The sequence below is a fragment of the Prionailurus viverrinus genome, chromosome A2, assembly GCF_022837055.1.
Source record: "Prionailurus viverrinus isolate Anna chromosome A2, UM_Priviv_1.0, whole genome shotgun sequence".
NCBI classification, from domain to species: domain Eukaryota; kingdom Metazoa; phylum Chordata; class Mammalia; order Carnivora; family Felidae; genus Prionailurus; species Prionailurus viverrinus.
Window position 1 is genome coordinate 126,156,245 of NC_062562.1, and position 27,322 is coordinate 126,183,566.

The 27,322-nt window shown below is 35.1% G+C and overlaps 1 protein-coding gene across 1 annotated transcript in view; it reads right to left on the reverse strand.

Annotated features, from left to right (window-relative positions):
- The window catches only part of DPY19L2 (dpy-19 like 2), a 105,305-nt gene that overhangs the window by 28,988 nt on the left and 48,995 nt on the right, over positions 1-27,322 (reverse strand). The window contains exons 12-16 of the mRNA XM_047851004.1: positions 21,423-21,482; positions 16,196-16,276; positions 13,911-14,012; positions 12,757-12,828; positions 8,663-8,709 (exon numbers count right to left, since the gene is read on the reverse strand). Of these exons, the coding sequence (XP_047706960.1) occupies positions 8,663-8,709; positions 12,757-12,828; positions 13,911-14,012; positions 16,196-16,276; positions 21,423-21,482 (362 nt within the window). The remainder of the gene's footprint in view (positions 1-8,662; positions 8,710-12,756; positions 12,829-13,910; positions 14,013-16,195; positions 16,277-21,422; positions 21,483-27,322) is intronic.

A 27,322-nucleotide genomic window follows, 5' to 3' on the forward strand; every position in this document is an offset into this window, starting at 1 on the left:
TCACCACTGCAGATCTCAGCAGATCACCACCATTACAGACACCCACAGCCTTGGTCATTGAAGACGCCTGCAATCTTCACTGACGCTAACCTCAGCTGATAGAGCTGCACAAATACTATAGTGTTGAGCCTTCCCCAAGAATGGAAACAGCACACCTTACCTGGCTCCTTGCACCCACCTGCAGGTAAAGGTCTTTCCTCACCAAACCAGACCCTAAAATCTGAAAGAGGTGATTGCTCCATCAAATTGAAGAGATCAAGGCAAGGCTACAAGAAATGAAAAATCACGGAAGTATAACACAGTCAAAGGAACACAATAATTTTCCAGTAACTGACCCCACAGAAATGGAGATCTGTGAACTGCCAAAGAATTCAAAATAATTGTTTTAAGAAAGATCAGTGAACTACAGAGAGTGCAGACAACTAAATAAAATTAGGAAAACAATACATGAATAAAACAAGAAGTTCAACAGCTAGAAATTATAAAAAGAACCAAATTCTAGAGCCAAAAAATACAACAAATTAAATGAAAAATGCAATATACAGCATCAATACCATACCTGATCAAGCAGAAGCAAAAATACGGGAACTTGAAAAGTGATTAATTTGAAATTATCCAGTGAGAAGAGAAAAAAAAAAAAGAAGGAAAATGAGTGAAGAACGTTTATGTGAATTATGGAACACCATCAGAAGAAACAATATTTATATTATGGCAGTCCAAGAAGGAGAAGAGAAAGGACAGGAATCTTATTTAAAGATCAGCTGAAAACTTGCCAAATCTGGAGAGAGATCTAGATATCCAAGCACACGAGGCTCCAGGTACCAATACAAATTAACCACCCCCCCCCCCCCGAATTCACTAGACCCATCATAATGAAATTGTCAAAACTAAAGACAAAGAATAAACTGTCAAAGCAGTAATTATCTCATAAAAGGGAACCCCCCTAAGGCCATTAGCAGATTTCTCAGCAGAAACCTTGCAGGTCAGGAGAGGATAAGATGTTATATTCAAAATGCTCACACTAAAAAATCTGCCAACAAAGCAGGGCATCTGGGTGGCTCAGGTGGTTAAGCGCCTGACTCTTGATTTCGGCTCAGGTCACGATCTCATGGTGAGACCGAGCCCCATGCTGGGTTCTCTGCTGCTGGCGCAGAGTCTGCTTAGAATTCTCTTTTTTCCCCTCCCTCTCTCTCAAAAATAAGAAATCTAAAAAATATCTGCCAACTAAGAATACTTTACCCAGCAATGCTATCCCTCAGATAAAATGAAATAACTTTCTCAGACAAACAAAAGCTGAGTGAGTTCATCACCACTAGACTTGCCTTAAAAAAATGCTAAAGAAGTTATTTATGCCACAATGAAAGAATGCTAATTAGTAACCTAAACATATATGAAAATATGAAACTCACTGTAAAGTTAACTACACAAATTAGGAATACTCTAATGTTGTAATAGTGGTATATAATCACTTAACTCTAGCATAAAAGTAAAAAGACAAAAGTATTTAAAAATAAGTAGAGCCATAATAATTTGTTAATGGATACCACACAGAAAGATCTAAATTGTGACATCAAAAGGATAAAAAGGGGAAGTGAAAGAAAAAAGCTGAGATTTTGTATGTGATTGAAGTTAAGTTTTTATTGGCTTAAAAGAGACACTTACAAGATGTATTATGTAATAAGGCTCATGAGAACCATAAAGCAAACTACAGTAGATACACAAAAGATTAAGAGAAAGGAAACAAAGCATACCAGTATGGAAAAGGAAGACAGCACGAGAAGAAGAAAGGAACTATGAAACAGAAAGCATCTAGGTGGCAAAACAAGTCCTTATCTATCAACAATTATTTTAAATGTAAATGAATTTAATTCTCCAACCCAAAGACAGAGAGTGGCATAATTTAATTTATTTAGGTGTTTTGATGTTGGATGCATATAGATTTATAGATGTAGATGTATATATGTAAAATGGTTGTAAGAGCATGTGATTCTTGATATTGGGGTTGTGAGTTCAAGTCCCACATGAGGTGTACAGATAATTTAAATAAAAAAATTTTTTAAAAAGAAACTCATTTTAGCTTTATGGACACACATAAAGTGAAAGTGAAGGGATGAGAAAAGATATTCCACTCAGATGGAAACAAAAAGAAAGCAGGGGTAACTCTATATATCATATATATATACATATATATATATGCATACATATCATACATACATATGCATACTATATAAGCATCATATATATATATATATATGCATACATATATATGTGTGTGTATATATATATGCCTGTATACATATATATATATGTGATATACATATATATCTATACATATGTATATATACATATATACATCTATAGCTATAAATCTATATGCATCCAACATCAAAACACCTAAATAAATTAAGCAAATATAACTAGATCAGAGAGGAGAATGAGAAAGCAATGCAAAACAGTAGAGGATTTCAATACCAATTTCAACAATGGATGGATCATCCAGACAGAAAATCAATGAGTAAATATTGGACTTGAACTACACTTTAGACCAAATGGACCTAACAAATATATACAGAGCATTTCATCAACAGTAGTAGAATACACATTCTCCTCAGATGCACACAGAACATTCTCTAGGATAGATCTTATGTTAGGTCACAAAACAGGCCAATAAATTTAAGAAGACAAAATCATAACAAGTATCTTTTCTGACCACAATAGTATGACATTAGAAAATCAATAATAGTAGGAAAGAAAGAAAATTCATAAATACATGGAAATTAAACAACCTAATCCTGAACAATCGATGGATCAAAGAAGAAATCAAAAGAAAATAAAAAATATCTTGAAACAAATGAAATAAAAACACAACATACCAAAACATGGAATGAAGCAAAAGCAGTTCTAAGAGGGGAGCTTATCCTGGTAAATGCCTATATTAAGAAAAAAATATTTCAGGGGCGCCTGGGTGGCTCAGTCGGTTGAGCGTCCGACTTCGGCCCAGGTCATGATCTCACGTCCGTGAGTTCGAGCCCCGCGTCGGGCTCTGTGCTGACTGCTCAGAGCCTGGAGCCTGTTTCGGATTCTGTGTCTCCCTCTCTCTCTGACCCTCCCGCATTCATGCTCTGTCTCTCTCTGTCTCAAAAATAAATAAACGTTAAAAAAAAAATTTAAAAAAAAAGAAAAAATATTTCAAATAAACATTTATATACCTCAAGGAAGTAGAAGAACAAATGAAGCCCAACATTACCAAAAGGAAAGAAATAACAAAGATCATAATAGAAATAAATGAAATAAGAGACAAGAAACAATAGAAAACATCAATAAAACTAACAGTTTTTTTGAAAAGATAAACAAAATTAATAAGCTTTTAATAAGACTAAGAAAAAAACAGAGAAGATTTAAATAAATAAAATCACAAATGAAAGTGGGGACATTAAAATTGATACCACAAAAATACAAAGGATCATAAGAGACTACTATGAACAATTATACACCAACAAATTGGACATCTCAAAGAAACATATTCCTAGAAACATACAACCTACAAAGACTGAATTACAAAGCAATAGAAAATCTGAATAGACTTAAAACTAGTAAGAAGACTGAATAAGTAATCAAAAATCTCTCCACAAAAAGAAGTGGAGGGCCAGATGGCTACACTGGAGAATTCTACCAAACATTTAAATAAGGATTAATGCTAATCCTTCTCAAATTCTTCCAACAAATTTAAGAGGAAGGAACACTCCCAATCTCATTTTATAAGGCTGGCATTACCCTCATACTGAAGCAAGACAAGGATGATAAAAGAAAAGAATATTGTAGGCCAATATCCCTGATGAACATAGATGCAAAAAACTTCAACAAATACCAGAAACCTAATTCAACATCATATTAAAAGGACCACACACCATGAGTAGGTGGGATTTATCTTTGCAATGCTAGGATAGTACAATACATACAAATCAATAAATTTGATGCGCCACTTTAAGAGAATGAAGAATAAAAACCATCTGATTATCTCAACAGATACAGAAAAAGCATTTGACAAAATTCGAAACCCCTCCATGATAAAAATTCTCAACAAATTAGGTACAAAAGGAATGTACCTCAACATAATAAAGGCACACAGCTAACTTCATACTCAATGTTGAAAACCTCAAAAACTTTTCCACGAAGATCAGGAACAAGACACGGGTGACCACTCTATTTCCCCCCAGCACTGTATTGGAAGTCCTAACCAGGGCAATTAGAAGAAAGGGAGAAGTAAAACTGTTTGCAGATGATGTGACCTTACGTACAGAAAACCCTAAAGACCCCACCAAAAAACTGTTAAAACTAATAAATGAATTCAGTAAATTTGTGGAATACAAAGTTAACATATAAAAATCAGTTGCATTTCCACACAATCACAGTGAACTATCTGAACGGGTAATTTAGAAAGCAATCTCATTTATAATAGCATCAAAAACAATAAAGCACTTAGGAAGGAGTACACTTCACCAAGGAGAGACCTCTACACTGACGACTGTAAGACACTGATGAAAGAAACTGAAGACTACACAAATAGAAAGATATCCTATGTTCTTGGTTTGGAAGAATTAATGTTAAAATATCCATACTACCCAAAGCAATCTACAGATTCAAAGCAATCCCAATCAAAATTCCAATGACATTTTTCACAGATACAGAAAGAATGATCCCAAATTTCATATGGAACAACACAAGACCCTGAATTTCCAAGATAATCTTGGGAAAGCAGAATGAAGCTGCAGGTATTGTAGTTATTCACTTCAAACTATATCACAAAAGTATAGTAATCAAAACAGTATGGTACAGGCATAAAAGTGGATACATGGACCAATGAAACAGAATATAGAGTCCCCAAATAAACTTATGTGTATATGGTCAATTTATCTTTGATAAGGGCACTAACACACAATGGGAAAAGGATAGTGTCTTCAATAAATGATGCTTAGAAAACTGGATATTCACATGTAAAAGAATGAAATTAAACTCCTATTTTATACCACTCACAAAAATTAAGTTGAAATGGATGAAAAGCTTAAATGTAATACTTCAAATCATAAAACTCCTATGAGAAAAAACAGGGAAACACCTCCTTGACATAAATCTTCACAATGATTTTTTGAGTCTGACACCAAAAGCACCATCAACAAAAGCCAAAATAAACCAGTGGGACCACATCAACTAAAATGTTTCTGCACAGCAAAGGAAACCATCAACAAAATGAAAAGGCAACCTATGGAAGGGGTGAAAATATTTGCAAACTGTGTATCTGATAAGGAGTTAATAGCTGAAGTAAATAAGGAACTCATACAACCCAATGGCGATAAATAAATAAATAATCTGATTTAAACATGGGCAAAAGACCTGAAGAAACATTTTTTTTCTGAAGGAGAACAGGAAAAATGCAAATGTGCTCAATTTCATTAATCATCCAGGAAATACAATTCCGAACCACAACGAGATATCACCTCACTACTATGGGAATGGCTATAATCAAAGACAAAAGATACGTGTTGATGAGGACACAGAGAAAAGGGAAACCCTGTGTACAGTTGGTGGGAATGTAAATTGGTACAGTCATTATGGAAAGCGGTATTGGAGGCTCCTCAAAAAACTAAAAAGAGAACTGACATACGATCCAACCATCCTACCCCTGGGAACATATCCAAAGGAATCAAAATCCATATTTTGAAGAGATATCTGCACTTCCATGTTCATGGCAGCATTATTCATAATAGCCAAGATATAGAAGCAGCTGAAGTGTCTGTCACTGAACACATGGATAAAGAATATGTGATATATATAAGCAAGGGAATATTATTCAGTCTTAAAAAAAGGGGGGGGGGATTCTGCCATTTATGACAACATGGATGAATTAGGAGGGCATTAAGCTAGGTGACATAGGTCAAAGAAAGACAAATCCTTTATGGTATCACATATACGTGGAGTCTAAAAGAGAAAAAAAAAAAAGTAAATTCAGAAACAGAGTAGAATGGTGGTTGCCAGAGGCTGTGGGGTGGGGGCTGACACGGGTGATGTTCAACAAAAAATACAAACTTTTAGTTGTAAGATGAAAAAGTTCTGAGAAAAGAATGTACAGAATAGTGACTATAGTTAATAATACTGTAGTGTATACTTAAAGTTTGCTGAGAGTAAGGATCTTAAGCATTCTCATATACAAAAAGGTAACTGAGAGGTGATATAGGTGTTAGATGTATTAATCAACTTGATTGTGGTGATCACTTCGCAATATATATGTACATCAAGTCATTGTGTTGTACACTTCAAATATATACTTATTACTTGGCAAAAAATAAACATTATGAAAGAAAATATGAGGAAGTAATTTAATGATTTTGATGTGGGTGTTTCTAAGGAACAAATTAACACAGAAAATGTATAGTTGTGACTGTACAGAAATTCTAAACTTCTATAAAGCAAAGACCATTAATAAACTATAAATTGACATCCTAGAAGAAATGTTATACATGTAATAGGCAAAAGGTTACTGTCTATAATATAAATTAAAATACCCTACAAATCAATTTTCAAATGGTCAAGAGATACAAATACACCAGACATTTGAAAGATGTAAAACTTCCCTGGTAAAGACGGATAAAATAAAATGAGCCCCCCGCTTCCCCCCACCTTTTTTTTTTTCTTTTTTTACCTGTGAGAAAAAGTTCAGTTTGATAACACTGGTGTTCATGGAGATACAGAGAAATGGACACTCCCATCATAAGTTCTCAGGATTTATAAAATTATAAACATTTATAAATTACGGTTCAAAAGTCCCATTTCAAATATTCTAATACTAAATATTCTAAATATTAAAATAAGTATGCAAAGAAATATGTGCAGAAATGTTCACTACTCTTAGCACTTGTTGTTATGACAAAAAGATAAATAGAATCTTTTTTTTTTTTTAATTTTTTTTTTTCAACGTTTATTTATTTTTGGGACAGAGAGAGACAGAGCATGAACGGGGGAGGGGCAGAGAGAGAGGGAGACACAGAAGAATTGGAAACAGGCTCCAGGCTCTGAGCCATCAGCCCAGAGCCCGACGCGGGGCTCGAACTCACGGACCGCAAGATCGTGACCTGGCTGAAGTCGGACGCTTAACCGACTGCGCCACCCAGGCGCCCCATAAGATAAATATAATATTAACGCCCATTGATAAGGGACTAGCTAAGTACTTGGTAATCACTCATATGAGGAACAATAAAATGTGGAGACCACTACAAAGTATGAGGAAGATCTAGGCAGATACCCAAGATAAGCTGTTAAATAAAAATAAAAAGTTACATAACAATAATATTGATTCTATTTTTTATAAAACTATTGTGTTTTTGGAAGTGTTTTCTAGAATGATACATATGAAGCCATTTGCAATCAGCACCAATGAGTAGTAGCTCTAAGGGAGGGAAACATTTTCTCTTTTCTTGAAATATTATTTCATCTGAATGTATTACTGTACACATGTATTATTTTTGTAATTTAAAAAACTCCTCTGCCCATACACACACACAAGGCTGTCACTTTCAGGACTGTAATCACCTCCTTCCTTTGAGCTAAATATCTTCCACCCTTTGGTCCCCTCAAGTCTGTCCTCTTCCACACTGTACCCTCTCAAATATTTGAAGACGGTCACAAAGTACTTCTCAATCCTCTATTATCCAATTAAATATCCCGGGTGCCATCATATATTCTTTATGTGAATAGTTCCCATGGCTCTAAAAACATTCTTTTTACTGCATCAAGACATATTTGCCTGGTCTCTATCTGACCAGAACAAAGTCTATTAAGATTTAAGACCCAGAACATGGGTCTATTAAGCGCCTCGATTTGGATTTCAACAAATAAGATTTAACCATTTCAAACATAGGGTTCTGTTTAGCTCTTCTAGCAACCATATGAAATGCTTTACTGAAAATATAAGCATGGGGTATGGAGCTCATGGAAACTCTCTGTACTAACTTCACAAATATTCCGTAAATCTAAAACTGTCCTAAAAATAAATTTCATTAAATACATCAAATTTAATGATACAGCTATAAGTATAAAATTTAATTTAAGATATTCCTCAGAAGGAAATTTTCTTCACAATCTACTTCTCATGTCTGGTAGCAATGTGTGATTTGAGTTATTTTACTCACATATGTTTAGCAATGTGTGATCTATTTTACTCACATATGTTTATGACATAATTCTAGTGACTTCACTAAAACCACCAAAAAAAAAAAAAGTGATACAGCAAATGGCTTTACAATAAATGGAGAATAAACTATTTCATGATTATGCAGAAAAACAAATAATTATGTTTTCTCTGAAAGTCAAAAAAAACCTGCCCAAATAAAACTTTAGCTTACTTCTGTTTATGGACTTTAAATTCTAGCCATATATTAAAGTTTAACTTGATTTAAACTTTAAATTAATTCAAATATAAGTATCTCCAAAACAAGTCCAAACACATAAAAGAAATCTCTAAGAATAATATATTCAGTCTTTTAAGAGAACATCTAAGATTGGTTCATGTCTTTCTTAATCAAAATGCTGATTTAATATACATTCATTTAATATTACAGTAGTTATTTAGTAACTGAAGACAGTATGATTTAAAAACAATTATAATTACCTTTGATAGGTGTTCGCAGATAAGACACATAAAATATCACGAGTAGCCTGTGAATAGAATAAATTAAACTTTTCTAAGGAATTATGTGACATTTAAAATGCTCCAATTCATTAATGTAAACACCCCCACAAGGAAAAAGTATCTTAATTGTTAAAGTGAGTTCTCAGAAACACTTTAATCCCATCTTTGCCCCAGGCAAATATTTTCTTGCCATTCTAAGTTCCTTTGCTATTAAAAAAAAGAAAGGAGTGTTGGAGTAAATCTTTTTTTTTTTTTAATTATTTTTTTTTAACGTTTTATTTATTTTTGAGACAGGGAGAGACAGAGCATGAACAGGGGAGAGGCAGAGAGAGAGGGAGACACAGAATCTGAAACAGGCTCCAGGCTCTGAGCTGTCAGCACAGAGCCCAACGCGGGGCTCGAACTCATGGACCGCGAGATCATGACCTGAGCCGAAGTCGGCCGCTCAACCGACTGAGCCACCCAGGCGCCCCGGAGTAAATTTTTTTAAAAAAATGTTTATTCATTTTTGAGAGAGAGAGGGAGAGTGCACAAGGGGGTGGGTGGGGGAGTAGGGACAGGGAGGGCAGAGAGAGAGGGGGACAGAGGATCCAAAGTGGGCTCCTTACAGCAGAAGAGCCCAATGCAGGGTTCAAACTCATGAACCATGAGACCATGACCTGAGCCAAAGTCTGCCGCTTAACCGACTGAGCTCCCCAGGCACCCCCGCTGTTGAGATAAATCTTTAAGGTCCATTTCAACATTAAAATTCTAAGCCCTTACATGTGGACAACTCTTTGCTAGAGTTTAAGTTTGTATTTTACTGGGAGGGAGGTGGGCTGAAAGTGGGGAATTAGTTTCTATAAAGGAGGCTGCTTCTCCCATGTACTTTCAGAGACGATCTTAACCTTCCACGCAAAGTGGGAAACTCTCCCCCACCCCTACCCACCTCCCTCCATACTCCATACACTGCAGTCCATACTCCGGCTTCACTGAAACTCCAGATTATTATAAAATTATTATGGCATATCTGCTTCCCTGATCTCAGCCACGAGTGAGCACTGGGAAGGCCAGTGAGCACCTCTGACAATGTACCACAAGATGCTGAGGGAGGGAGGAGAGCAGAAGGAGTGAAGGGGAAGGTGGGGGCTAAATTGGGCCAAGGAGGCTTTAGCTACAATCCTATGCAACTTAAACAGTAAGATAAAAACCTTATGGGGAACTTAAAATTTTAAACTGTGAAGGATATGCGCTTTACAACTTAGAAATAAACAATGAGGGGCGCCTGGGTGGCGCAGTCGGTTAAGCATCCGACTTCAGCCAGGTCACGATCTCTCAGTCCGTGAGTTCGAGCCCCGCGTCGGGCTCTGGGCTGATGGCTCAGAGCCTGGAGCCTGTTTCCGATTCTGTGTCTCCCTCTCTCTCTGCCCCTCCCCTGTTCATGCTCTGTCTCTCTCTGTCCCAAAAATAAATAAACGTTGAAAAAAAAAAATTAAAAAAAAAAATAAACAATGAAAAAAAAATAGAGTGAAATTTGAACTCTAATTTAAAATTAAATCTAAGTTTAGAATCTTTAACTTCTCTCATTTGTTCAAGAGCATTTTTTATGGATGAATGTTTCAAGTGACATAAATGAGATTCTAGTCACTTAGGCAAGCACGAAGCCTACTTGGTGGTATAGTTGATAGAATATATGCACTTAGGGGAGTTTAGGATTCTGTAGTGTCACAGAAAAATCATACTATATATGCCTTCTTTCTTTCTTCCCAGAAGTGACTTCACACAAGTTAAAATGTAAATTTAGATCAGAAATATCCTTGAGGTGAAAAAGAAACCACAATGGGACAAATAAAGATGAGGGGTTTACCTGGAGGCAGAAAGGAGTTAAGCTGCAGGGATGGGTTTGTGTGTGTGTGTGTGTGTGTGTGTGTGTGTGTGTGTGTGTGAGAGAGAGAGAGAGAGAGAGAGAGAGAGAGAGAGAGAGAGAAAGAGAGAGAGAAAGAGAGAGAGAGAGAGAGAGAGAGAGAGAGAGAGAGAGAACATGCTCATGCACATGCATTTGAGCTGTGGTATGTCTGGGGGCGAGTACTATGTTTATGAGTCTTGGATCTTATTTTTAAAAAATAGTAATAGTAGATCTAGCTCTCATTTTCTCCGATGCCAGCTATCTCCTCACTGAAGAGTTAATTCCTGCATTACCCCTTTAAGTGTAGCCTTGGAAGAATACCACCGTTTGCCATGATGGAATGGAAACAGGCTAGTGGAGAGCTAGGCAGAGCCCAGGGGACACTGCTCTAGTTTACCCATTCCTTCTCATTACCTCTAGCCTCTTTCCAAGTGGTCCCTAGGAACTGGGTCAAGGGAGAAACAACAGAGATCAAGGTAGAGACAGAGGCTTCTCATAAATTTGTTCACATTTTACATGAAAACACGGGAATGAGAAAATGTGGGAACTGCAACCACACACACAAGGTATGCACCGTGACTTTACACATAGAAAACTAGTTGGATCAGGGCCACCCCTGGTATGGTGGCAGAGAGATGCTCCTGCTATCTACTTAAAAGTCTATGATAAATACATACTTGAAAGGGCGGGCCTACGCCAGCCAACTCCATCTTGTTCTGTGTCCTTCACCTTGACCACACCTCTTCCCCTTGAGTAACCCCCCCACCCTCACCTGCCTAACAGGACTCGGACCCTTCCCCAGCCAATCGGCTGAGGCCATAGCCATTTCCTCACTAACTGCCCCTAGGCCCCAATAAAACCTTTGTCCCTTTGAAACTCTCTCTCTCTCTCCCCAGTATTTCACCACTGCGACAGTGCAGGTAGGGGATTGAGCTGGAGCTAGCGCGAATAAAGGCTCTTTTGCTTTTACATCGGACTTGGCTCCCTGGTGGTCTTTTGGGATCACGAATTCTGGGCATAACAATACTGACTTAAGACGACTTGTAAACAGTATCATAAAGATGGTTCAAAATTGCAGAAAACTGGGGCGCCTGGGTGGCGCAGTCGGTTAAGCATCCGACTTCAGCCAGGTCACGATCTCGCGGTCCATGAGTTCGAGCCCCGCGTCAGGCTCTGGGCTGATGGCTCGGAGCCTGGAGCCTGTTTCCGATTCTGTGTCTCCCTCTCTCTCTGCCCCTCCCCCGTTCATGCTCTGTCTCTCTCTGTCCCAAAAATAAAAAAAAAAATAAAAGACGTTGAAAAAAAAATTGCAAAAAACTAAGACCCAGGTTCTTTAGGCTTTTAGATGTACCACTTCAAGACCAAGAAAATCTGTCACAGGTATTTTAGAATATTATTTCTTCTATCATTAATAATGTTTTCTTTTGTTGGGAAAACAGTGAATACACAATGACTTTTTAAAGAATGTGTGTAGAATTTCTCCTGTGAAGGTCTTAAAGCGGATTAAGACTTCCTTGAATGTGCTTTATATTTAAAAGCTACCAAACTGTCATCTTCCTTTCACAGCACCTATAACAATTGTAATTCTTTAGTTATTGTGTGATTATTTGCTTAATGCCCCACCCTGCACCCACACCCACCAAGAATGTAAGTTCCAAGATAGAAGCAGGCCTGTTTTATTTGTTCCAGTGGACTGACAATGTGAATATAGTTCATGGTACATAGTAGGTAACTGACAAATTACTTTTGAAAGAATAAATAAGAATACCTTTTCTTTTTTTTTTTTTTTCCAACGTTTATTTATTTTTGGGACAGAGAGAGACAGAGCATGAACGGGGGAGGGGCAGAGAGAGAGGGAGACACAGAATCGGAAACAGGCTCCAGGCTCTGAGCCATCAGCCCAGAGCCCGACGCGGGGCTCGAACTCACGGACCGCGAGATCGTGACCTGGCTGAAGTCGGACGCTTAACCGACTGCGCCACCCAGGCGCCCCAAGAATACCTTTTCTAATGAGGCTTTCTAAAACCCATATTATACTAGATAAAGATCTGAGTAAGAAATCTGTTTTATGGGGGAAGGGTTCATCCTAAAAATAAGATGGAATTCTGATAAGATGGAATTCTGAACTACAATTCTATTATAGCCCTTATCTTAAACCCAAAAGCAAATAACAAATTTTTAAATATACCTTTTTAAAGATAAAATAAGTAATCAACATAACAACTGGAAGCAATAATGTCTTTGTGTATCTCAATGGAGTCTGAAATAAAGCAAATTGTTCAAAAGTCATTTATTAAATTTTATATTAAGTGAGTAAAAACTTATGTCACAATGAAATTTCATAAAGGTAAAAATGTTTTTGCCATTATTATGTATATTTATCAACCTTCATCTTCTAATATAAGAATGAAAATTATAAAAAGTTATACAAATGCACCAAAGGTTTTAACGGTAAAAACTATTAAAACAAAAATTAGCTATATATTATTTTTCTTCTTCTTTTGGTTTTATCTTTCCTTTATTTATATAATATTAATTTTTAAATTTTGTGTTTACTGATCCCCAGGCCCTATATTATCATTTCCTGGGTTGCAAAGTTCCATTATTTTCACTGGTGAAACTAGAGCGAACAAGGAAGAAAGTCAGCCTACATACTTACTGTAAATATGAATAAGTACTGAAATGACATTAGCAGCTAAATAATTCTCATGACCCATTAATGTGGTCAGAGTGATTTACCATGTCACTAAATTAAATACTTTCTTGAAGGCAGAAGCCAAGCCATTTTCCTCTTTGCAGCCAACAGCCTCACAGATAATTAGCGCTCATAATAGTTTTTGAGTAAACGTATGACTGGTTGGATAGATAAGAGAATAACGTATGATTAATAGTATATCTTTCTCGGCACCATTTTGTTAAAGATTTTTATAATATTTGATGTATTAAATGAAACATAACTAAAGTTTTTAAAAACCAAAACAAGAACTTAGATTTATTTTTCGTGAGTAGTCCCATACTTCTAAGTGACATCCACTATTAAAAGTAATTGAACTGTACTAATAGTATTCACTGTGGATCAAATAGTATGTTAGGCACTCTTCCTGGATTATCTCATTCAACCATCATCAAGAACTCTTTAAGATAGGGGTCACTGTTTACTCATTTTACACATAAACAAAAACAGGTAAGGAATGCTTATGATTAGCAAAAATTATAGTAAAAAATGATAAAGCTGGTTGTCTCTGAATAAAAAATTTGAGTTTCAGACTAAAAGGAAAACTTAAGAGCAAAAGACCATCATACCTGTAGAGAAGGAAAAAAAACAAAGAAAACCGTTCATACCGCTTTTTCCATGAAGTCAAATTCAGGAGCACAGGTGTAAATTAAGGTATCAAAATCTGTATACCTTAAGATTCTGGCTGCTATAAGGTCACTCAGGCGAATCTGGGAAGAAAATAAAGTAAAAGAAATTAAAATTACACTAATAATTATGGTCAATAATAACTGATTTGTTGTAATATTAACTAAGTCTACAGAGCAGATAAACCCAAGGTACATGGACGGCCCTCAAAGAAAACAAACAAAAAATTCAGTGAACAATACATTATTATATACTGAATTATGAAGAAAACTGAAAACAAAGAGAAATATCAAAAGAATGAAAAGCAGAAAGAGGTCAGAAAAAATAAGCAGACATGATAATATAAAGAGTGAGTTAAGATCAACAATCGCTGGGCAGAAAGCACCATGTAGTTAATCATGAGATTTTATAATCATTTCTCAAGAAGAAAACAGTCTCACATTAACCCTTTTTACCACACAGTGAAAAACATGAATAAATTTCCTATGTGTTGTCATTTTCACAAAGTTTCATACACTGATTATAATTTTTGGTGTTTCTTGAATTTTTCAGGCATACAGTCAAACCATTAAACATAACAGCTATTCATCATAAGAATTATAACAACTACACACACGACTTTGATTTAGTTACTTGATCTTCAAGGCCTTTGAAATAAACATCACTAACCAAACTCAGTGTAGAACTCTTATTTTCAGTTATTTATTACCCACTGTCAGTGAGACAATTGTTTTTCCACTGCATTCTCAGAAGGCCAGAAAAGAGAAAATATTTGGTATGTAAACCTTAATTCAAATTATTTTACAGAAATGAAATTATTTTATATCAAGTGTAATAATTATCTGTGGTTTTCATTTATTTATGGTTCCCCTTATCTACCAGTAGCAAGGATAATTTAAAATTGACTTCATTTTTCTAATTTTGACTGGGCCTGATGACTAATAATAATTTAACTAAACCACTTTCATTGCAAGTCTTTCTCACAAGTGTCACACACACGAAGCAACTTAAGAGTACCGGGTTTGGGGGGGGGGGGGATAGGTGTGTGTGTGTAAGATTTGTAATGAGTTGGGTGACAACGTGGAGCAAGGCAGAAAAGAAACCCATAGACCAACTTAACAAATAGATGACTTAGGAGGCCTCAGTAAAGTTCACCATAAAATGTTTAGCCCTACAGAATAAAAAGGAGTATGTCAGACATACCAGAAAAAAGCAGCAACAAATAAACCTAATAAATCACCATACAGAGCTACCAATAAATGGCAGATAAATCCATATACTTTGAAATTTTATTTAACTTGAACATGTATGCTAGCTCAATTCTACTGGAGAGTGATAGCACTTGACCTTTTAGAGAGTAAGGACCATAATCTGTTGTTAAAGATGAAGAAATTTCAGCATTAGACAGGGTTCTAATTGGATAGTATGAGATGAAGTACATTTCAGAGTAGGTTACTGTGTGATTTGCTCATGTATGCTCATATCCAAACAGAAAGTAAGAATCAAAAGTAAGTTTCTGCATTGTTTTCTGTCCCTTAAACTGATTAGCTAACTAGGGACTTAAGCTTTGACAAGGGCTGTTATGTAAGACAATGGCTTTAAAACAAACACACACCACACATGAGGGATAGGTCCATATATTGTCTAGAAGATGAAAAGATAGAGGATTTTTAACATTTACCACTTTCCTTTTACATAACAAGAAAAGCTTTAAAAATATCAAATCATACCTTAATTTTAGTCTATTAACTATACATAAATAAAACTACATTAAGATTTTGACTATTATATTTCAAAGCTGAGTACAGACTGCTCATATGTTAACATTTTCAATAAATGAGTAACTTATTATTTAAATAAATGAGGTTATTTGTTTAGGAGTTTATTTTTTAAGTAATCTCCATACGCAACATGGGGCTTGAACCCACAACCCCAACATCAAGAGTCACACGCTCTACTGACTGAGCTAGCTAGGTGCCCCAATTCGTATTTTAACTGAAATATAAACACATAACTACTTAAGATATTATTCTTTTTTTTTTTCTGGATGGCTAGGTTAACATTCATTGATACAGTTTTTTCTTAGTGGGTTGAAAAGATCACTTAACTGTAGGGTTTTATTACTGAGTCTGCCAATAACTAACTCCAGGACCTTGAAAAGGCATTTAATCTCTATAAACTAAAGAGGTAAAAATAGATGGTTTTAAAGTTTTCATCCAGCTACATATTTATAGGAATTTTTATGCTTTAACTAGAAAGTACTTACATGATCTGAAACACCTAACATTTTAGATGTCAGAAATTTCAAAATAATTGTTCCACACAACCAGGCAAAGCCTTGAAGCAGCTAGAAAGTGAAAGAAAGAAAGAGACAGAAGTCAGACACTAAAAATCGTAAGTTACCCAGCTACAAAATTCAATCATATCAACAAGTGGTATGGGAAATTTTAATCATGGTATGGAAAACTATATTAGTGATGTGGTCTGAAAAAAGGTTGCTCCTTTAGAAAATTTTGTTTAAAGGCAAAGAATTGAAACAGATGACATTGGTATAAACTACATAACAACACTAGAGTTCTACAAATTCTAAAAGAATTTTTTTCAAGTTATTTATTTTCAATTTCTGTGAAGAAAGGAGTTACATGTTTGGTTCCAAATATTATTTCCTAGCAGAAAAGTCCTTTTTTCAAAAATAGGATTAAATTATAAAATATTCTTCTACCACTCTTTTGGAAATAGAATTATATGAGTCCTTCTTCAAGAAAGGAAAATTTCAAAACTTAAGCTTTCATTTTAAAGAGAGAAATAGAAACTAAAACTCACGTGGGGGTTTCTGTTGTTTTGTTTATTTTTTGGCTAACCTTGATTAGAAAAAGCACAGATGTGGACTTCTAGGTAGCCTGAGGAAAGTTATAGCAGACTAAACCCAAATGTCTCCACACTCATCCAACAAGTAGGACAATGCAATCACAAATATAAAAAACAGGTAACAGTACAAACTTCAAATTACCTGTAAATAGAAAGGAACAACATATACAGCAAACTTAAACCTCAAGTTCCTGATCTAAGCCTTTGCAGAGAATGAGGGGAGTCTCAAAATCATGCAGAAGAGGAGAGAGGGAGGTGAGGAGTCCTAAAATGAACTGAAATAACCGGAGGGAGAGAAGGTCCACCTTACATGTGAGAAGAGCCAGGAGACTGGAGAATGAGCTACAGAGCGGGGACTTAAAGGGCTCAGTATAAGAAGAACTGACCTCAGAAAGGCATTACTTCTGGAAAGAGAGGAAGGGAAAAGAAAGGGAGAAACCCTCTGAAGAATGTGTGGATAAGGAAATAAGGAAGAAAGGAAAATCAAGTATCCAGAAAAATAAATGAGGACCAAACAAAAGACAATCACTACTGTCACTGAAAGATGAAGGAAGGAAGTTACTAATTGATAAAATCAGATTTTGTTACATTGACAAAAGGCTGCACCTGGATTAGAAAATACCTGCTCTGAACACAAACTAATTAGATGAAAGATGTCTATATGATCTATAATAGAGCTTCTATAAGAAGGTAACAAAACTGAGAGTCAAACATTTCAGCTGCTGATATCCATTCAAATGAATGATAAAAATCTTACAAAGCAGAAAAAACTACAATGCAGAATTAAAAGCTGAATTAAGTAAGCTCAAATAAGCATTCAGAGACATAATTTTTTTTTGAAACTAAGAACATAAATGGACAAAACCAGAAAAAAATTGAGAGTACTTATTAAATATAGAAAAAGAAATGGAAGAAAAGAGGGAAACCATTGAAAAATGAAGACAATCTCAAGGTAACTAAAGGAGCAGAGATTTAAATAAAAATTCAAAAAAGGCACTGAAGACAGTATAAAAAAAAAACACCCACAAAAGAATAAAAATGAGATTAAACAAGGAAATAAAAGAATCATAGAAAGTAGTAGAAACAGAAGACAGGCAACATGTTTGTAATTGGAGTCCCTGAAAAAGAAAAACTGAGCAATGAATTCACACTAGTATTCAAACTACAATCTAAGAAAACTTCCTAGAAATAAAAGACCTGGACTTACATGTGGAAAGGACCCACCAGGAATTGGGAAAATTGACCAGTATGGTAAACTACCTCGAGACATAGCCTAGTAAAACTTAAAAAGGAAGAAAAGTCCGTAACACTTCTCAGCACATAACTTAAAAGGGCAAGAAAATTTGGCTTGCATCATGCATATTAAAAGAAACATAAAAGCGATAAAACAGTGTAGAAGCATTTTCAAGACACTCAAGAAAGTGGGAACCAAGAACTTTATATCTAGACCATCTGTCATTCAGGTATAAAGATTACAGAAAAACAGTTTCAAGTATGCAATAATTGAGGGAACAAAAGAAAGTTAAAAATGAAAGAGAAATGTGTAATGAAATATGTAGAGAAATTGTAAATACAAAAAATAATATAACATTTACAACACACAAAAAAAATCTTCAAATTCTCACAAAGCGGTGTTTGACCTGTGCTATACAAAGATGTACTGAAACAGATTCAAAAACGTGACAATGAAACAGCGGCAAAAATGTACCAAAGCTAATAAGAAACTCAAGCTTATAATCCTATCATCACTAAGTTTCACACCAAAAAGCATTAGATATGGAAATTATTTTGACACTAAAAGACACAATTCATGAAGAAAATATAATTAAGTATGAATATCTATGTACTGCAACCATCCTTATAAAACAGAAGTTACTGGATCTTCAAGGAGAAACAGAAACACACTAATATTAAAAGACTTAAATACACTTTTTCAATACAAGAGAGGTCAGTGGGCAAATAATACATAAAGATATAAAAGACCAAAACATTTAAAAATAAATTTCGTGGATAAATTTATCAAAATATGTCTTGCTAATAAAGGATACACCTTCATCAAGCACACATAAAATATTCACAAAAAAATTATCATCCATTAGGTCACAGAGAAAGCATCCAGTAGGTCCACAAACTAAAAATGTAATCTTCTATCATCGTGATGTAATAAAACTAGAAATTAATAACAAAGTTAGAAGAAAAAAAGGTCCTTCCCTCCTGGAAATTAACAAACTTACTATTAAAACAGGTCTTAAGTGAAAGAGAAACAAAAATTTTTTTTTTCAAATATGATCATGAAAATTACATATTAGGAATGAAGAAAGTCATGTAAAACAATGATCAGAAGAAAATCCATGGCCTCAAAAACTCATATCAATAAAAATGAGAGAAAAAATAAATTAATTAAAATTTGATTCAAACATCTAGCTAAATAATAAGCCAAGAGGAAACACGTGAAAAGAAAAACACAAGAATAGTATATTACATTTACTCCTTTATGTATCCATTTTCTTTTTCTTTCTTTTTTCTTTTTTTTAATTTCTTCCTGATGTTCTAAGATTCCTTCTGGTCATTTAGTTTCTGCCTCAAGAACTTCCATTTACTATTCTTTAAGAGTTGCTCTGCTAGCAACAAATTCTCTTAGTTTTCAAAACTTCATCTGAGAATGTCTTTTATTTCCCCCACACTCCTAAAAGACACTATCCCTGGACATTTAATTTGCAGTTGACAATTCTTTCAGCATTTGACAAATGTTACACCATCTCCTTCTGGCCCCATAGTTTCAGGCTAATGTAATCTGAATCAGTTTTGCCCTATAGGCAACATGTCATTTCTCTCTGCCTGCTTTTCAGATTTTTTGTCTTTAGTTTTCAGAAATTTAATTATGATGTGTCTTGGCATGGATATTGTTGGGCTTATCCTACTCGGATTCACTCCATTTCTTGACTCTGTAGATTTATGTCTTTTACCAAATTTGGAAAGTCTTCAACCATTACATATTCAAAAATTTTCAGCCCCACTCTCTTTTACCTCTCCTTGTGGAATTTCAATGATACAAATATTAGATGTATGTATACATATGTATCTATATCGGTCTAGAAGTATGTGTCTAGAAGCAAGGAAACAGTGTAGCAATGAGAACACTCAGCATTCAGACATTGGCTTCTAAATACCATATGGAGTAAGATATGCAATATAATCTTTATTCCACAGGTATGAAAGAATTACTTGGAATAGTAAAACGCAAAGTTTTTTTGGGAGGAAGAAAAAGTGTTAGTTCACAAAATATCTTTGCTTTTCCTTTTTGCCTTTTATGGGGAAAAAGCCATAAAAGGCCAGAATATCCTTTGTATTGTTTAGATAACTAAAATTTATTTCTCCCCTTTGCAAAAGACTGACATCAATTCTGTCAGCTTTAAAAAATAAATGTTTTGAACATTAATTATATCTCAACTTTTTTCTCCTTAGATGTTTGTTTCTTTGAATTCTTGACTTGAAAGCTTAATTTTTACTCTTTCCAGTCTAAAACTGAAAAGAAGAGAATAGATCTCAGTACAACTTTGGCAGAATTTCCTAAATGTCCATGGATGTTATTCTGTTTGTTGCCATTTTTCAACAGTTTGTAATAGAAATTTTGACTTTGAGTTCAGTTATTAAATGAAGATCTTTGAATTTTCCATCAATTTCCTGGCTTCACCTTGGAAAAAACTGCTAATTTTTGTGAACTAAAAAAATCATATATTAGAAGAGTCATATCATCCACTAATTCAAGTGCACAAATATTTCTGTATTTTCACCATTAGAGAAAGCCTCCAGTAGCGAGTAACTGGCAACTCAATACACTTTGTCCTTTTGCATTCTGAGTAGAAATCTACCTTATCTTACCATAACTTCTCCAGCTTTCCCCTATTAATATATCATATGTAATCACATAGTTCTTCAATATGGCAGGTTTTACTTTTTCATAGGTGTACATCTACATCAAAGATCAAGAGATAAAAAAGGAGTGTCACCTGTCCAATATTATGAGAATTAGTAATTGTAGTGTCTACCTAACAGCATACTGAGTTTACTTGGAAACAAAACACACAAACATAGAATTAACGTGGGCCATCCATTTGCATATGTGGGAAGAAGTCAAAAGAAGATTAGGTGGTGTCTGAGTTGATACAGGAAGGGGCTGGGAGACTGTAGGGAAAATGTGACAGGGACAAAAATAATAGTCTAACACGGGAAGCAGAAGAACAGATAGATGATAGACAGATGTAGAGAAAAGAAAAACAGAAAGTGGGGGCAGGACTACAGGCTGAGTTATTTTGAAGAGAAGGTTAGTAAATCTAAAGGGAGAAACTCAAGGCAAAAAAAATTTTTTTAGAAAGCAAGGCAGTAAGGGTATATATAGCAGGGTGAAAAGTAAAGGAAGAGAGGCGTGAGAGTGGTACTGAAATACATGAACTCGTTTCTGATAATCACTTGTAGATGTCACTAAGGACTATTTCTTGCCCCATATCAGTAGGTATTTATAAGATTTATTGACTATAAGTCATTCGAGTTTTAAAGTATACTGTCTGTATTCAGTTTATAGAAATAAAAAGTTCGAAGAAATGCTTAAAAATGTTGAATCTTACCCAAAAGTTGAGTTCAGACACTCCCAATCTTTGAATTTGATTTCTCTTTAGAATTATCACCTAAAATGCACATGATATAAAATTAAACAATTAAATAAAATTGACATTTTATATGAATGATACATTTAAAAAATTACCCAGCCACCCCCTTCCATCTTGGCTATCACCAGTCATTTTCCTTCTTAACTGTTGATTTTTCAAAATTTGGACATGGCAAATTTCCTTTTAGTGACAGCTCAATGCTTTATTCCCAGCAAGTTGCTTCTAGAATCAAGTTAATTCCTCACTGAATTAGCTATGATGCCTTGTGCAGGTTACTCCCCTGAGGGTGTGGGTTGTTTGTGGGAGGTGTGTCCATGCAAGGATATATGTTAAGTCGCCCAGCAAAATTAGTGGTCTAAAATAACATGAAAATCCTTCCTCCCCAAATTCCTAAGTAAAATATTTTTAAATTTTTAAAAAATGGCTAACTGGGCGCGCCTAGGTGGCTCAGTCATTTAAGCGTCTGACTTTGGCTCAGGTCATGATCTCACGGTTTGTGAGTGTGAGCCTCGCATTAGGCTGTCTGTTGTCAGCACAGAGCCTGATTAGGATCCTCTGTCTTCTCTCTTTCTCTCTCCTTCTCCCCCATTTGCATGCTCTCTCTCAAATAAACAAACAGTTAAGAGGTACCTGGGGGTGGGAAGCACACAGTTGTGGAAAAACAGATGCTGTTAGAACCGGAAATTTATTTAGATGAAGGGGACTGGGGAGAAGTGCTCTAGAGTGACTGTGGGTGCTGGACGCCAGGCATTGTGCCGTGTGGGTTGAATATTGTAGTGGGATGAAATAAAAATAAAAACAAAATATTAAAAACATACCTAACTGAACTTATAAGAAAGGAAATGAATTTTCTAGGTGCCAGAGAAAGCAGATGACTTTAAAAAACAAACATGTAGGAGAAAACTTAGGGTAGTCTTCAAGAAGGACTGCAGAATAAAGTTGCAACAATGGGCTTACATCAAAAGCAGAAAAGGGCCTGGGGCTATGGAAGGTAAGAAATTGGACTTGAGACATGTATAAAGCTGGGGTCCTCAAAAATCATACCCTTCAGTGCTATCAACTAAATGTTTATGTCCCCCACCAAATGCATGTGCTGAAACCCTAATCCTCACTCTGAAGTGACAGATGAAACCTTTGGGAGGTAATTAGACCATGATGGCAGAGCCCTCATGAATGGGACTAGTGCTACTATTTTTTTTTAATTTTTTTACATTTATTTATTTTTGATAAACAGAGTGAGACAAAGTGTGAGCGGGGAAGGGGCAGAGAGAGAGGGAGACACAGAATCCAAAGCAGGCTCCAGGCTCCGAGCAAACGGTTACCAAAGAGCCTGATGTGGGGCTTGAACCCACAAACTGTAAGATCATGACCTGAGCCGAAGTCAGATGCTTAACCAACTGAGCCACCCAGGTGCCCCAGGACTAGCGCTTTTATAAGAAGAGACATGGGAGAGATGTCTGTCTCTTGACCATGTGAGAATATAGTGAAGGCATCTGTAAATCAAAAAGAGAGCCCTCACCAAGAAACAAATTGGCTGGTATCTTGATCTTGGACTTCCTACCCTCTAGAACTGTGAAAAATAAATTTCTGTCTATAGTATTTTTACTATAGCAACCCAAACTGACAAAGATACTCAAGGACTAGGAATACTCCTCCTGCCATTGCTACAAGCTCACAAGGTATTTGTTTGAGTTTGGGGTGGGAAGAAAAAGCTTCCTATAAGAAACCGAAATCGTAGGCCTCTGTGTTACTTAGATTTGGAGTAGAATTTTGCAGCATCTAGTTAGCTCAAGGTGAGCCAGGATTCCTGAGCTTCCAACAACAGAAAATATAAATGTACCAAATTATACACTGCAACCTGTTTGTAAGTGCAAAATATAGGAAACAACCTAGATGCCCAGACATAGGACAGTATTTGAATTATCTACAGAACATACCCAGTGAAGTATGTACTATGAAACTATATAAAGCATGAAGAAGATCTCTATGACATTATAAGGAATTGTATCCAGGATAGGTTGTTGCATGATATATACAATAGGCTGATAAACCAAAGTGCAGAAGACTATCTAAGTATTCTACCTTTCATGTAAGTAAGAGGAGATATGATAAATATATATGTGTGTGTGTGTGTGTGTGTGTGTGTGTGTGTGTGTGTATATATATATATAAAATATTTATTAGTGTAAAAAAGAAAAAACAACTAAATGGGAAAACCAGAAAACCAATGAGATATCTTACAGGAAAGGCAGGACAAAGGTAAAAAGAAAACTGGAGAGAAAAGGTAGAGGGAATGAGGGGGAGTGACATTTTCTGAGTACAACTTTTTATATATTTCTTATTCTTAGAAACATGATAATATTTCACCCCCAAAATAAAGTAAGTAATTAAAATCAATCAGGATGGAACTACTGCTTCTGGTCAAGTTGATGTAACAGGAATCACACATACTCTCCCATCTGAAATAACTAAACTCAAGCAAAATAGATTATAAGAGACTACTGTGAACAGTTATATAGTAACAAATTGATTACATAGAAGACACACATTCCTAGAAGCAAACAATCTACCAAGACAGAATCATACAGAAACAGAAACTCTAAGCATACCTATAATTAGTAAGAATATTGAACAAATAATCAAAAACCTCACAACAAAGAAAAAAATCAAAGACCAGATGGCTTTATTGATGAATCCTACCAAACATTTAAAGAAAAATTAATGTCAATCCTTCTCAAACTGTTTCAAAAACTGCAGAGGAGGGATACTTCCAAACATATTTCTTAAGGCCAGCATGACCCTGATACCAAAGCCAGACAAGGACACTGAGAAAACTTACAGACCAATATCCTTGATGAACATAAATGGAAAAATTCTTAACAAAATACAAGCAAATCGCATTTAACAGCACACATTAAGAGGACCATTCACCATGATTAAGTGAGATCTTGCAATGCTAGGATGGTTCAACATATGCAAATCAGTTAATGTAACATGCTACATTAACAGAATGAGGGATTAAAAATCACAAGATCATCTCAATAGATGTAGGGAAAGCATTTGGAAAAAATTAGTGTCCTATCATGATAAAAACTCTCAACAAACTAGGAATAGAGGGAGATTACCTCAACACAATAAAGGCCATATTTAAAAATCCCACAGCTAACATCATACTGAATGGTGAAAAACTGTAAGCTTTTACTTTAACATCAGGAAGAAGGCAAGGTTGCCAACTTTCACCATTTCTATTCAACATAGTACTGGAAGTCCTAGCTACAGCAATTAAGCAAGAAAAGGAAATAAAAGGCATAAAAAATTGGAAAGGAAGATGTAAAATTATCTCTGTTTGCAGATGATGTGATTTTCTACATAGAAAACACACACACACACTTGGAATAAATAAATTCTGCAAAGAAGCACAACACACAATCAACATGCAAAAATGTTTTGTATTTCTACACACTAAAAATGAAAACTCTGAAAAGGAAATTAAGAAAATAATCCCATTTGTAATTGTAATAGCCTCTGAAAAAAAGTATTAAGAATAAACTCAAACAGGTAAAAGACTTAATACATTGAAAACTACAAAACATTGCTGAAAGAAACTGAAGATACAAATTTAAAGATAGTATTTATCTTATTTCACAGAGCATGATGCCCCCAAAGTCCAACAATGTGGTTAAAAATGGCAGGGGGGCACCTGGGTGGCTCAGTCGGTTAAGCATCCAACCCTTGATTTCAGCTCAGGTCACGATCTCACATTAGGTCATGATCTTATGGGTTCATGAGATGGAGCCCCACAAGGGCTCTATGCTGAGAGCACAGAGCCTGCCTGGGATTCTCTCTCTCCTTCTCTGCTCCTCTCCTACATGTACACATTATCTTCTCTCTCTTTCTCTCAAAATAAATAAATATTTTTTAAAATGTCAGGAAAACCTTACATATTTACCTTTAGCTACTATTGCATGTGCCCTTCGTTTGTGTAGAGCCAGACTGACATCTAATATATTATTTCTTCCATCTGAAGGACTCCCCTTCAACATTTATTTTAGTGAAAATGTGCTGATCATAAAGTCTTTGTGTTCATTTTGAAGGATATATTTGCTGGGTATATAATTACAAATTCCCAATGTTTTTTTTCTTTAAGTATTTTATAAAGATGTTGCTTGACTATCTTACTGCTTGCATTATTTTTCTTATGAAAAATCTTTTGACATCCTTACCCTCTGTTCTTCTACATTTAATAGGTCTTATTTCTCTGGCTGTTCTTAAGATTTTCTCTTTATCACTAATTTTGAGCAATTTGATTATCATGTGCCTTATTTAGCTTTCTCTCAGTTTCTTGTACTGAGATTCAACAAGATTTTTCATATCTCAGTTGGTAATTTTCATCAAATTGGAAAAGTTTTGGCCATTATTTCTTCATATATTTTTCTACCTCATACCAACTTCCCTCATTTGGACATGTACTTTATTTTCCTATATGAACTGTAAGTGAGGGATTGATATATCACCATTTTGCAATCCCTATTTAATTAGTGGATCTGGTACTAAGCATTGATGGCTGCCGCCATAAAAAGAGAGGCACCAGATATTATGCGCCTCCTGCTAAAAAACAATACTATGGACTTGCCAAAGGAATCAAATCTGAACCTGTCCAAGTTTTAGATCTAATTATTAATATACAGTTGACCCTGAAACAACACAGGTTTGAACTGCATGTGTCAACTAAAATTTTTTGGTAAGTACAGTACAGTACTGTAAATGTATTCTCTCTTCCTATGATTACCTTAATAACACTTTCTTTCCTCTAGAGCTTACTTTAAGAATACAGTACATAAGACACATAACATACAAAATACATGTTAATTGACTACTTATGTTATCAGCAAGGCGTCCAGTCAACATTAGTTACCAGTAGTTAAGTTTTTGGGGAATCAAAATTATATGTGGATTTTTAATTGCATGGGGATTTAACATCCCTAGTCCTTGCACTGTTCGAGGATAAACTGTATTATAAATAAAGAAGGCAAAGGAAGACGTAAAATCACCCAATGAGGATTCAAAGAGCAAAACCTAGACCACAGCACCTTCCTGTGCTGCGTTCAATGACCTGAATTCTTAACAAATAAATTTCTTGGAAACAAAACCAGGAAGATATATAGAAAAGCTGTAGGTAAAAATAGAAAATTAATTGATGAAACTATAAATGAAAGCTAGGAGTAATTACCATAATCAAGACAGCTATTCCTGCTTTAGAGCAGTGCAAGGGAGTTATAATTGGGCAGGACACACAGAGGGCTTCTAGAATGGTTAGACAAGTTCTAATTTTGACTTGACGGCAGCTTAAGTTACTTTGTCAAATAACAGTTCATTAATCAGTATTTATCACTACTAGTCAGCACTAAGTACATAAAACATTTGTTTTATGTAGTTTTCTACACGTGTGCTATATTTCAAAACAAAATGCTTTCATAAAAAGGGGTAGATGATTACAATTACTTTACTTGTAAAGTAATACAAGTAAAAATACTTTTTTTTTTTACAATATTTTACTTGTGTATTTGACAATATTTTACAAGTATATTTTACAATTTTTTACTTGTATATTTTACAAGTAAAAATATTTTACTTGTAAAGTAATTTACTTGTCAGTAATACTGACAAAATTTGACAAAATGCTGAAAGGTTTTTGGGGAGAGAGAAAAAGTAGGGATTACTTATTTGGGGGGAAAAAGAGGCTGGGGACCAAAATATTAAAATATAGGGGAAAGCCCAAGAGCCCATCTATGTACCATATGTGGAAAAGTGCCACATTTTGGTATTACTGTGGTTCATATCATTTCTAATCATTACAA